At 40.9% G+C, this 13,674-nt stretch overlaps 1 protein-coding gene across 12 annotated transcripts in view; it reads left to right on the top strand.

Annotated features, from left to right (window-relative positions):
* The window catches only part of LOC134225113 (EH domain-binding protein 1), a 78,164-nt gene extending 64,799 nt beyond the window's left edge, over nucleotides 1-13,365 (top strand). For 9 of the 12 annotated variants that reach the window (XM_062704910.1, XM_062704906.1, XM_062704905.1 and 6 more), the window contains 8 exons: nucleotides 8,829-9,349; nucleotides 9,494-9,592; nucleotides 9,901-10,260; nucleotides 10,669-10,792; nucleotides 10,850-10,946; nucleotides 11,005-11,193; nucleotides 11,263-11,408; nucleotides 11,940-13,365. In XM_062704910.1, coding sequence (XP_062560894.1) covers nucleotides 8,829-9,349; nucleotides 9,494-9,592; nucleotides 9,901-10,260; nucleotides 10,669-10,792; nucleotides 10,850-10,946; nucleotides 11,005-11,193; nucleotides 11,263-11,344 — 1,472 coding nt within the window. In that variant the 3' untranslated portion in view covers nucleotides 11,345-11,408; nucleotides 11,940-13,365. The remainder of the gene's footprint in view (nucleotides 1-8,828; nucleotides 9,350-9,493; nucleotides 9,593-9,900; nucleotides 10,261-10,668; nucleotides 10,793-10,849; nucleotides 10,947-11,004; nucleotides 11,194-11,262; nucleotides 11,409-11,939) is intronic. The other 3 variants (XM_062704909.1, XM_062704911.1, XM_062704908.1) reach the window with 3 other exon arrangements.
* The last annotated feature ends 309 nt before the right edge of the window (nucleotides 13,366-13,674 follow it).

Raw genomic sequence — 13,674 nt, 5'->3', positions numbered from 1 at the left:
GAAATCCATGCAATTATTTATGAGTCATTGTTTTACTGTAGTAAATAAATCCTCAATGCATCACTTATGACCTGAAATCATGACTAAAATCAGTGGCTTGAATTCAGAAAATGGATCTGTAGCAATATTGGAAAATAAAAGCACGTACGGCAGGTATTTACATCAACGTTTTTATTCCTGTTATAATCTCGAAAATTAATAAATGCCGCACTTCTTTACTTCCTACGTATCCCAACGTAGCATAAGAAGAGCAAGAGACGTTATGATATTGAAGTGGTAACAAATGCAGGACTGGTAGCGACCGATGCCGCTCAAAATAGTGACTTTAGTGACCAAAGCTGACGGAAAAAGAGACCGAATAGTAACTTTCAGTTGCAGAAAATGTGACCAAATAATGACTTTCCGTTTCAGTTGCATGTTCGATGAGACGAAATCAAACGTTTTTGGGTCGAAGGAGTATATTTTTTTCGTAATTTGTGGCGGGAAACATCTTTCACTCAAAACTCTTTTCTCTTAGAACGAACTTAGAAGAGATACGAAAATAATACACGCTAACTACTACTACTACTAACTAACTACTCAGTGACTAAGTAAAATTGTATTGCCTTCTCTTTTAATCCCACGGAAATTTTACCTCAATATCAGTCAAACTATGAGTAGTCTTTTTTTTTACCATTTCATTTATTTGGTAGGCTCAGTCGTGTGTGACACTTTGCGGAGCCGCTATTCTTAAGTATGATATTTTTACAATGAGTATCATCTTATCATTAACAGTTAGTAGGGAAGGGGGACGTAGACCATAATACTCGTGGTGACTCAAGGTTAAAAATTACTTAATTCAGGACGGACGGGGTAGGAATATGGGTTTAGGTTATTCCAGCTGCTCATCCGGGCATTTGACGTTGGAAACGGTTTTGCGTGGCGTCGTGCTCGATTTTTGTTCGGCATGGAGCATCTTCCGGATGGTCAGGGCCTTGTGCTACACGGAACAGAAAAACAGAACCGAACGGAAAAAAAAAACTGAGAAAGAGAAAAACACGGGCATTAGACTTTGATATCAGCCGAGCAAAGAAAGGCATAGATGGCTTGCATATAATCCACATCGCGATCTCCCAATACACCTCTTACTTCCCTGAAGGGTTGTTTACCTCGGGCCACAAAGGTATCTAATAATTGCTCTCTGGAGGCGTCATTTTCCGAGCAGAACCAAACTACGTGATCGATGTCATCGTAACTGGCTCCGCACCTACATAAGTTGCTATCGACAAGGTTTATTCTGCACAGATGTGCGTTTAGTGAATAGTGATTGGACATAAGCCTTGACATCACGCTAATGAAGCCTCGACTCAAGTCCTCACCTCTGAACCACGCTCGCGCAGAAACTTTAGGAACTATAGAAAATAGCCACCGTCCAAGTTCGTTGTGTGACCAATTTATTTGCCAATTTTGAAGAGTACTCTGACGGACTAATGGGAAAAACTCGTTGTTCGAGATTTGTCTATCATAAACTTCACCTTCCTTTGCGCCCACCTTTGCTAGCGTGTCCGGTTTCTCATTGCCATAGATTAGGCGATATGATGGGACCCATACAAAGGTAATCTGGAATGATCTTTCGACCAAATCACGCATCTGCTCTTTTATATTTGTAAGAAAGTAAGATGCGTGCTTAACAGGTTTCATCGACCGGAGTGCCTCGATAGAACTAAGACTATCCGAGAAGATGAAATAATGGTCTACGGGCTGATCGGAAATTATCCCCAAAGCGAAGTTAATTGCTGGCAGCTCAGCAACATAAACCGAGCACGGTTCTTGAAGTTTTCGGAAGATGATTGAATTTACATTGAAAACACCGTAGCCAGAGGATCCGTTAATGCGAGAAACATCAGTGAAATATCTGTTGTTGCAATTGACATGTCCATATTTTTCGGAAAAAATAGGGGGAATGGAAAGATTTCGAAGATGATCTGGTATTCCTTGAATAGCATGTTTCATGGACAAATCGTATTCAATGGAGGAACTGTCGTTGATGAAGCTAACTCGTGGTGGATTATAACATGGAAGACAAAGATCAGTCGATATATAGTTGAGGTAGACCCTCAGGAATCTTGACTGACGAATCAGTTCAAGCATATTATCGAAATTTTCTAAGACAAGTGTGTTACTTGTCCCACATTTGATCAGTATTCTAAGTGAAAGTTCCCAGTATCGGTGCTTTAAAGGAGTTACTCCAGCAAGCACCTCCAGGCTCATGTTATGCGTTGAATGCATACGGCCAAGAGCAATACGCAAACAACGATATTGAATTCGTTCCAGTTTGATCTGGTGGCACTCAGCTGCTGAGAGGAGCTGCCCCACCAAGTTCCGGAGATAGAACGTAGAAAATGAATCTTTTTTCGGCATTTCTCTATCAAATAATCAATATGGGTTTCCCAGGTACACTTAGAATCAATCCAGACCCCAAGGTATTTTGAAGATAAAGATTGGTTTATGTTATCATTCAACAGCTTTAGTTTCAGTTGAGCAGGGTACCGCTTCTTAGTAAACATAACCAACTGAGTTTTTTTTGCGGTGAAAACTCGAAATGTCTGGCCCAAACAGTCAGATTATTGAGGGACCTTTGCAATGGTCTTTGCAGGACTTCTGCACATGAACCTCTTAGCGAGATCACGGCATCATCTGCAAGTTGTCTAAATGTGCATTGTTCTTCCAAACAATCGTCAATATCTTTAACATAGAAATTGTAAAGCAAGAGACTTAAACATGATCCTTGGGGAAGGCCCATGTAGCTATTTCTGGAAGTTGACAGAGAGCCGAGAGTAAAGTTCATATGTTTCACTGACAACAAGTTGTACAAGAAATTATTTAAAATAACGGGTGATCCACTACTGTGCAGATTTGCCGACGGTATTTCTATGGAAACTGAATCAAAAGCGCCCTTAATATCCAAGAAAACTGAAACCAATTGCTCCTTATGCGCATAGGGCATCTGTATATGTGAAGAGAGCAACGCTAGACAATCATTTGTTCCTTTACCTTTTCGAAAACCGCATTTTGTTCGATCCAATGATCAATTCTTGAAAGGATCATTTACTCCAATAATTTCCTCATGCACGATAGCATGGCAATCGGTCGGTATGAATTGTGATTAGACGCTGGTTTCCCAGGCTTTTGAATAGCTATTACTTTGACCTGTCGCCATTCAGGTGGCACAATGTGTACTCCATGAAACAGTTGTACAGGTCAAGTAATCGTCTTTTTGCGATATCTGGGAGGTTTTTCAGAAGATTGAATTTGATGTTATCGCATCACGGAGCAGAGTTATTCGATAAAAGAAGAGACATAGAAAGTTCCAGCATTGAGAATGGTCCACCCAAAGAACCGGGATCATTGAATGATTCTCGAAATAGCGGTTCTGCTGGTACGGAATCTGGACAGACCTTTTTTGCGAAGTTGAATATCCATCGATTGGAGTATTCTTCACTCTCGTTGGTGGAAGTGCGGTTCCGCATGTTGCGGGCCGTTTTCCAAAGTGTTGTCATTGAAGTTTCTCGTGATAGTCACTCGACAAAACGTCGCCAGTAGCTACGTTTTTTAGCCTTGAGAAGATTTTTGAGCTTTCTTTCAAGCCTCAAATACTCTTCGAAAAGCTCAGACCTTCCATATTTACGGAAAGCCTTGAAGGCATCAGATTTCTCGGAATACAACTTAGTACATTCATCATCTCATCCAGGAGTGGCTGGTCTTCTTATGACAGATGTACTTGGAACGCGTCGTTTATGAGCTTCTAGTGCGCTTTTATGAATCAATTCGGTAAGGAATCGATACTCATCCAGTGGCGGAAGAATATCAGTTGATTCAATACCAATTTTTACCGCCGATGCAAATTTTTGCCAGTCAATGTTCTTCGTGAGGTCGAAAGGAACCTGAACTGGCTCTGATCGTTGATAGCCATTTTTGATTGTGGTGACTATCGGCATGTGGTCACTACCATGGGGATCTTGGATTACCTTCCACGTTCAATCTAATGATAGTGAGTTTGAGCATAAAGACAGATCTAATCGACTTTCTTGACCTTGAGGTCCTATTCGAGTTGGAAGCGAAACTGCGCTCCAAAGATGTCGACGACTAAGCGAGGCATTTGGTGGAATATAAACTTTATTCTTTACATTTACTTGGCAAGCGACGATTTCCAAGCCATTTACAATTGGGATGGGAATTTTGTAGAATAGGGTAACATTTTTTGATCCTCAGAAGAACGCCACCATAGTTATCATCCCGATCTAGGCAAATAATGTTAAAATCGTGGAAGTTGATTTCATCTTCAGAAGATGCAAGAAGGGGCCATGAAACAGTCAATTAATTGCTTCAGATATGTTTCTACTGTTGGTAAAAAGATGTCAATAATTGCCCTCATTGAATTGGGTACATTAAATAATTCCAAAATACGGTCCACAAGGTCCTTAAAGGATATCAGTCCTCGCTTGGACGAGATTCTTTTCTTAGAAGTGCGAGTAGCAGTTTTCTGCTTAGATATATTTCTTGTCTGATGTATCTTTGAAACATCAGTTTTAGGCAATGGCGGGAATGTCTTACTGCAACATGGGTCACAAGGTGCAGTGTAGACAGGCTGCTTCGGGATTTTAAATAATCCCCCATTACCATCGAATTTTTGCAAGCTTTTAGGGACGATTTTTGTTTTCTTACGGCGCAATCCCGGGGAAGACAGTTTCTTCCTCTTTTCGGGTACGTGTAACTCCGCAAAATCATCCATATCGGCTACATCAGAGTTCGATTCGTCTATACTTACTTGAACGGCAGCTGAAATAGCAGCCGTTGCGTTGGCAGTTGCGGATGTGTCTTGCGACTTCACGATTTCTGCATACGACTGCTTAGAGCGCTGTACTAACGAACGCTTAACTTTTTGGGTGCGCTTCCTGTACACCGGGCATTTTTGCAAACCATGGGGAGGATGTAGACCACAATAAGCACATTTTGTAGCTTGTTGTTGGCTTGACTCCTCCCAAAACATTTGCCACAACGGGGCTTGTTGTCGCAAAACTCGGCAGTGTGCCCCAACTGTTTGCAGTTGGTACAATTAAACACCCTCGGCACAAAAAGACGCACCGGATATAACACATTTTCAATATCTACATATTTTGGGAGAATCGAACCGGCGAACGTCACCCGAAGTGAACCTGACTTGGAATACACTTTTTTACAATCTACCATGGCAGCTAAATTCAACTCCTTGTAATCCAGAATATCCACAGTAGATTGCAGGGCATTCTTTAAGCGACCTTTTCCTGCAAGTACATCCGTACAAGTCAGGCTAGCTACGTTTATCACGCCTTCAATTTCGACCTCCCACGAGGGCACATAAACCAAATATTCTACATTATACAGTTGGTCTTTTGCAATATCGTTTGCATCCTGATATGTAGGTGCGGTTACACGTAGTTTGTTCCGATTAATATGATGAAAATCAGTTTTCGAAAAACGACGCGTCAAGTCGCGTTTGATTCCCAAAAAATCAATACTTTTCACTTTCTGCCGAAAGTAAACAACCCAAGGCCCAGGCGAAGAAGCCTGGTAGAATCGCGTGTGAACGACATTGTGTTTGGGAGGCGTTTCGCCTCCGTTTTCTTCGTCCATGTAATATAACCCAAAATCCCCAAAATAATAATAAAAAAAATAATATGAGATAATACTAATAAGATTTAACTATAATAATAACAAAACAACAACAAAAACACAGAAAAAGCGAAATGAATTAATAATATTTCAGGCGAACTTTTTCGCTTTTTGGCCCACTGTAATCCACCGGTACCTAACTATAGGCAGAACACAAAACGGCACCACTGAAGTGTGGATGAATCGAGTTCAACGGGACAATGGGATACAATATTTTACTTAGCCTGTTTGCTGCCTACTCCACCGAGTAGGTAGCTTTTTACGTGACGGCGACTTTGCTGCTGTTGGTCGCCACAGTAATGCTTTCAGGAAAAAAAAAAGAAACTTCACCTTCTCACGAGACTGCAATATTGTAGGGTGCTGTCAATACAACACACCGCGCGGCTGTTGTAATGTTTCCAAAAGCGCATTTGCACAAGATTCCACGCGGCGTTTCCCATTCGAATGGAACAACCGCACCCTAGGATTCGCCGCAATGTTATCTCCCCATAAGAATCGAGTATACGGGCTGCAAAAAGTGCGGTGCGTCGTTTCCTTTGGGGAGCGCCGCGTGTACTTTTGGGCAAATGCGTTAATAGCATTGCTAAGACAGCTCGCTTCCTTAATTAGTCAGCTGGATAGATCACCTTGTGACTAACTAACTTTTAACTCGCGTAGGCAACTAACGATATAAAAACAACCCCGACCGTGGGGAAAAAAACTCCACCGATTAAAAGAGCGTCACGTGATGAGACACGGATGTAAATACGTCCGGCTCGTCCAGAAACACGACAAGGAATGAACCAGTGTTTAATCCACAACAGAAGGGTGAGCTGGTTCGGCACATACTCAACATGTAACAACGACTCTTTGGATTGACTCAGGTAGATTAATTGCTTTATTACACCTCCATTTCGATATGTGACTTTTTTGCCCCGGTAGGGTTGCCCTCTTACCCCGTGTCTGTTTTTTCAATGAAAAAAACAACAAAAATAAATGTTCATATTTTATCCACTTTTATCACATGATTCATATCAACATCGATTTAGTTTTGTAGAGAGCAATCTACATTACAGTTTGCGTACGATGAACGTTTGATTTAGTGGTGTTTCTACCAGGAAATAGTTCAAAATGCTTAAGGGGACCTTCTTGCCCCGGGTTCCCCTAACCATTCCGGTAGTCCCCAGGGTGAGACATACAGTAAAATATTTCCTTATTCGGACTTTAACTAAAACGCCTTTCATCCAATCTGTCAGAAAAGTCGCGGTATCATTCATAGATATTGCAGAATGGTTGATTCATCATTTAAGCCTCGGGTCACTGCTTCAATCTCTTGCAGTAATGGGGCGTGGTTGATATTTACGGTTAATGCGTCACACTCTTGGCGGCTTATGCCGAGATGTTGATGGTTGGTCTTAAAGAAGTTGTTTGAAGTGCACGAACCAACGTTTTAGTTGATCAGTTGGGTCGGTGGGTTTTCGGTCGCGTTTTTCAATTGCATCCTCGGTTTTTGCTGAGATCTCAGTAATCGGTTGCCGAGATACGGTTAATATTTTGCTGAGTATCAGTAATTAACGAATATTTCTGCCGAATTTCAGTTTTAAAATTTACTGAGCTACTAGCGGTGCCCTGATTTTGGCGAGCTCGAAAAAGAAATACTTAGTTTGTGCGAACCTTAATCTTCCGCCAGGTTGCATCAGTAATCCTTTTTGCTGGAGCTCCAGGCAAAAGGATCAGAATATCAGAAGTTGCAGCAAGACCTGGAAAAATTACACGCCCAAGACACACAGACAGGAGTTTGTTCTGACTGATTCCGTTTTGGTGACGTACGGGTTGCCATTAGAACGACGTCGTTGATGAAGCTGCTTACAAGGAAGAAGTGAATTCGCTGAACGAACATCCTGGCGGATGTTCATGTATTCTGGTTGCCATGCTGCTACTTCGTCGGCGCACGATCGAGTGAGGTCCCGTACGTTCAGATGCATGGAACATGAACATGGCAGATCAGCTGACAAATTGGGGTAAAAATTCGCAAATACATCCAAACAGCGCGTTAGTACGAGGACCGTAGTTCCTGTACGACACTGGGGATGAATGGCGGAAAAAGAGTTTCCCACCGTCGAGAGAAATACCGTAAACAGAATTGGTGGTATATGTATTGCCTTTCTCGTTGTCTCGTTTCCCATCTAATTGGTTGTCCGTAAGATCAACGTGTAAAACCTCCTGACTCGAATTGCTCCAGTAATTGATTATCCTAACCTTTTCTCGTACCAAACTACTACTTTTTCGTAAATCAAATAGTAAATCGTTAAATGGCTCGCGAAATGGCTCGCGTCCACCAGAACCGCTGGTAACTTCACGTCGTGTAGCAACAGATGAACCTGAAGGTGAAGGTCTTCAGTTGCTACAAAATCATAAATACTATAGATAGTGGAATATATAGATGAGCGAAGATAAATCCTCTGTCTCCAAACGAACTGTCAAACGTGTCTCCAAACGAGCATGACGTCACGATTTCAATGAAAACGTTAAGGGCTGTGACGTCATATGCGCGTGTGCACGGGCAAAAAAATCGACTCAGCCATGCTTTCGCTCATCTATAGATTCTACTATCTATAATAAATACTATAGATAGTGGAATATATAGATGAGCGAAGATAAATCCTCTGTCTCCAAACGAACTGTCAAACGTGTCTCCAAACGAGCATGACGTCACGATTTCAATGAAAACGTTAAGGGCTGTGACGTCATATGCGCGTGTGCACGGGCAAAAAAATCGACTCAGCCATGCTTTCGCTCATCTATAGATTCTACTATCTATAATAAATACTGGATAATATAAACTGTGCGAAGTATGGAGAAGAAAAGAAGTGAAGAGAATTAAGAAGAAAATGAGGCTGGGATTGAGCCTGGCATTGAACCCACGTACTCCTGCAGGCAGAAGCGGTAGTCGTATGACTACCAAGCCCGTTCCATTTGAAAGGGCGCTTTGTAGAGAGTACATACTACACACCTGCATACTATAAAATTACAGCTAACTAACTTGAATCACATTTCATGCTTTCACATTTCCCAAACATAACAATTCATTGAAATTATTTCAGTTTTAGCAAATAATTCAACTTCAATTATGTCTCTTATCGTACAACCGCGCACAGGGGAAACTTCGGACGACTCCAGCTACGTGATCGGTAACTACAAATCGGACAAGCTGACCAAAGATTTGCTCAACCTGAACGACATGATCACACCGAAGGACGACGATCCGTTGAAGCGGGAGGCCAACTGCAAGGCGCAGCTGCTGGCCAATTCGAAAGCCCTCCTGGGCAAGGTGCTTTCGCCGACCAAAGATAAGTTCCCCTCGGTGGCGTTCGGAACGCCAGCGGCCGCCATCGATGGTGGCAACGGACCGATGCCCAACGGTACGTTTGCGACGGCGGTGGACAGTGGTCCCCCTGGGAACGGTATTAGTCCCAGTGACGACGAAGACACTGGCGGTGGCGGTGGTGGTGGGAATGGAATTAGCAATAGTACATTCAATAACAATAATATCAATAACAATACAGCGGAATTGAACGGGACGGTTTCGGACGAGCTGGAGGGAGTTTGTGATAGTGTGACGAGGAACGAATCGGACAGTGACCGAACGGCACCAGCGCTAGACACGGCGATGACGAATGTGAGTACTGAGGAAGATTTTAAAAATTTAGTTATTTTGGTTTGGGTGAATTTGATTTGCTTTAGTTTTTTTTCTAGGAATTAATCTTTTGGGTTTTATCACGTTTCGATTTCTTTGGTTTTGTTTTTGTGTCTTTTCTTCTAGAAAATTCTTTTGCGGCATAAGGAAATGAGTGAGAAGGCTAAATTAATGATTGAAAAGCTTAGAGCGACTAGTGTAGATAAGGGTGGTGATATTGAAGCTGTAAGTTTTTTTATTCGACTTTTTTTTATTTTTGTTATATTTTTATTATTGTACATATATAGAGATTTCGAGGCAAAGATGAAACACGCAAATCTAGGCTGTGTTTCAACTTTGCGCGGGATCATCATATTTGACTTACCTTACAATTGGATGGACACCAAATGACGTGTCACAAGCTATGCAATTTCGGCTTATATTTTTTCCCCAATATTTACCAACATGTTCGAATACATCTGGCCAATAACCGATACCCCAATTGCTTAAACCAATCACATCTCATTTCATGCACCATACATACCTGGCATTAGATCGAGCGGCAAACGCGGTTACGTGAGCAAGCGCGGAAGCTGATCGCCGAGACGAAAGCCAAAGCCTTAACCCTAGACTCGCCCTCGTCTCCGACGAAGATCAGTACGGCGCACAAGATGAACTTCTCGCCGGAGCGTACCATCTCGCCGATCCACAACGTTCCGGAGTTTATCTTTCCCAGTGTTGGAATGCTTAGCAGTAGTAGGAAAGACTCACCGGTGCGGTTCGGTACCGGAGAGGTGCGAACCACCGACGGAAGTGATGCTAATCGGAATCACTTGCTGAAAAGGACGACGCCTTCTCCGAACAAACTGTCACCCTCGTTACTTGAAATGATTGCGCCCAAGAACGAGGGAAGGGTAAGTAATGCTTGTTTTTTCAATAACATATTTCTATAAAAAGTAAAACATTTTTATTCAACCGTCTAAGACGAATTAAGTACTGTCCATTTAATTCCACTAGTTAATTTTCGTTATCTTTGCAGATACGTATTTCGACCACAACTGTGTGGTCGTCTTCAGTGTCTTGTACTTGACTAAGTCGAGTCAAGTACAAGACACTGAAGACGACCACACAGTTGTGGTCGAAATACGTATCTGCAAAGATAACGAAAATTAACTAGTGGAATTAAATGGACAGTACTTAATTCGTCTTAGACGGTTTAATACATTCCACTAAAAATAGCTTAATATATTTTTCTGACATTTTTATTGTTTCCTCAAATGCACTAATGCGATTGGATTGTTTGTTTTTCTCCTCATTCAAAGGTGGAAAAGGTCAACTACATTCAGAGTGAATTGAACAAACTGGAACGGGAGCAAGAAGCCATCGATCAGAAGGCTAATGCCCTGGAAAAGAAACTTCGAGCTGTGATGGGTGGCACAATGACAAGTAAATCCAACTGAGTTGATGTTTTCGCCCCAAAAATGATCAACCTTTTTGTTTCAGATGTGACCGAAACCGAAGATCAACTGATGTCCCAGTGGTTCACATTGGTCAACAAAAAGAATGCCCTGCTAAGGCGGCAGATGCAGCTGAATCTACTGTGAGTTTAATTCGTTTTTAAGCTTTTTTTTTTTCAATATTGTTATCACCCTTTGCAGTGAACAAGAGAACGATCTTGAGAAAAAGTACGACATGCTGAATCTGGAACTGCGGGCGGCCCTCTCGATCGAGGACTGGCGCAAAACGGAGGAACAACGGGAGAAGGAGGCCCTGCTGTTGGCCGAACTGGTAGCCATCGTGGACAAGCGCAACGAGCTGGTGCAGAATCTGCACAGTCAAGAGCAAGCGTAAGTTCCGAATAAATATGACCAGCAATCGATGCCTTGAAGCTTAAATAACAAAATATAATTTCACAGGATTGAGGACGACGACGAAATTGAACGTAAGCTGGAAACCGTGGACATTAATCACAAGGATGAAAAATGCGTAATTCAGTAGTAGCCTTCGCTACATGGAGATTATCTGGAATACTCAAAATTCGGTTCACCAGAAGTAGGTTCATGTAAGTTTGATGGAGTGCATTTCTAGCTTTAATATTCGGGGGGCAAACGACAATCTGAGCTAGAAATAATTGGAATTGTTGTCCAAATTCGTGAAACGCTACCTTGTACTGGCTGTCTCCTAAATATTCGGAACACTGGAAAAAATTAATTTGATCGGTAGTCGATTTTATATTTTTTGAGAGAGGAAATTTTGTTTCGATGCCACAATGTCATTTTGAGTAACAGATTCTGTAGTAGCTAAAGAATTCGGAAATAATAGGAATAATAACTGTTATTTGACATCGCCTTTATTGAAAATAAGTCTGAAGTGGCCTCGTAGTCGTGGGCTAAGTCAAGACACTGCAATTTAGCTCTAATAAGGAAACATTATCTTCAATTTTACAAGTTACTGTAAATGATATAATTTCTGTTTGATGGCAACCGACCATAAAAAAAGTTTAATAATTTTAAATCTAGCATCAGTGAGAATCTTTGAGAAATACTGCATTCATTTTAATCGTATCTATCAATTTGATAAATGCTATTTTCAGGGAAACAACTGCGGTTACCATGTGTCGTACATTGTAGATAGCTTCACTTTAGAGGCCCTCCTCGCCGCTCAAGGAGAACCTACCAACCGAGTACAGGAACTTTAACCATTCGTACTACAAGTCTTAAGGCGTACTATTTATTTATTTTTTGGAAAACCATCGTTAACGGAACCAGTGATCCTAACCATGAATTCATCACAAACTTAATGCGTCGCAGAGAAAGAAGGTACAATCGTCATTGCCGTACACGTCAACAACAACACCGGGAAAACGATTGAAAACTATTTACATTTAGACAGTTGAGTCAACGTTTCGAGGTATTTATCACTTCTGTGTGTGTTGTCTTTTATTAGTATCGATTCCGTCCGGGAGATTTGATTTTGTCGAGTCGTGAGAAAACTCGATGTGTTGTGTATCGATAATGATTGGTGAAACGTAGATACCTACTGCTGCAACCTATTCATATTCCTTACAAAGCCCCACCTATTTTATTTACAAATAGAAAACTGTCTGTTGCCCTTATTCAATGTGAAAAGCTTTTTTTTCTGTGTTAAGATGGGGATTTCATTAAGTTTTAGGCTTGTGTTTCGCTTTCAGTTGTACATATCTGTTAGGTTTAAAAGTCTTGTTTTAACCAAAAAATCGAATCACTTGAACACTCCCAATAATACTGATCAAAACTCAGTGGTGGAGCCGGTTTGAAACTCATTTATTGAAAACAAAAGCGGTGTGCAAATATTTACTCGTTTTATTAAAACAATTTTAAGTTAACGTTTGCTCTAGAGTCGGATTGACCATGATGACGAATTATACCCTAAGGTAATGATTACAATAATGCTATAATAGAAACTTTTACGTGATACCAATTGTGGAAAATTCCCAATTTATAAATACAAACATTATTTTTGTAAGCTTTTTAAGTATACTTCAGACCTAAGTAGAATTTGTCTTATATCAAAAAGATCGTAGATTTTGCAATAATTCCAATTTCTGCAGAAATGGAGAAATTTCAAAGCAACTTTGAAAGGGTTTCAAACAATCCGATATATATTTTGAAGTCAAGCTTAGTAGATTTGCACGCTTTTCTCAGAAAAAAAAAATCAAATCGCAGCAAAAAGAAAGGAACAAAGTCAGAACGAGCAAGAGAATTAAACAAAATATGATATTCTAGTCATTCGAGTAGTAATCGTAGCTAAACGGGACAAAAATAATTTAATATTGTATGGATAAGGAATAGTATTATTGATTCAACTGTGCTCTATATATGTACACAATACACAAAATCACAAATACTTACCGCTAGACGAACAAATGAACGAAGATGACTCGACTAACCAAAAAGAAGAAAAAATTCTGCATTAAACGGTGTTTGATGGAAACAGAGAGCTCTAATATATTTATATATGTATTAGTCATTACAGAGGAATTCATGCTCTTTTTTGATAGATTTTGAGAAACTCCCTGATCGTTCCTGCAAGTCAACCAAAAGGGCATCTTGTGCGGCTTCTCTGAATATGAAATATTTTTTTAACGATCTTAGCGTATTCGGTTTAACAGACTGAGACCGCTTGAGGAGTCCTTTATCGGCGAATACCAGGCTGGTTTTCATGGGGGTCGATCACCGACGAATCAGATGTTTAGCCTGCGGATGATCCTCGATGAATTCCGGAAGAACAACTTGTAGACTCTCCATCTGTTGATTTCAAAGCAGCATAGGATTCAATGGAAAGAAAAG

This window comes from Armigeres subalbatus, chromosome 3 (genome assembly GCF_024139115.2).
Source record: "Armigeres subalbatus isolate Guangzhou_Male chromosome 3, GZ_Asu_2, whole genome shotgun sequence".
In the NCBI taxonomy this organism is placed as follows: domain Eukaryota; kingdom Metazoa; phylum Arthropoda; class Insecta; order Diptera; family Culicidae; genus Armigeres; species Armigeres subalbatus.
The sequence above is the reverse complement of the archived record's forward strand: the minus strand, read 5'-3'. Positions and strand labels throughout refer to the sequence as shown.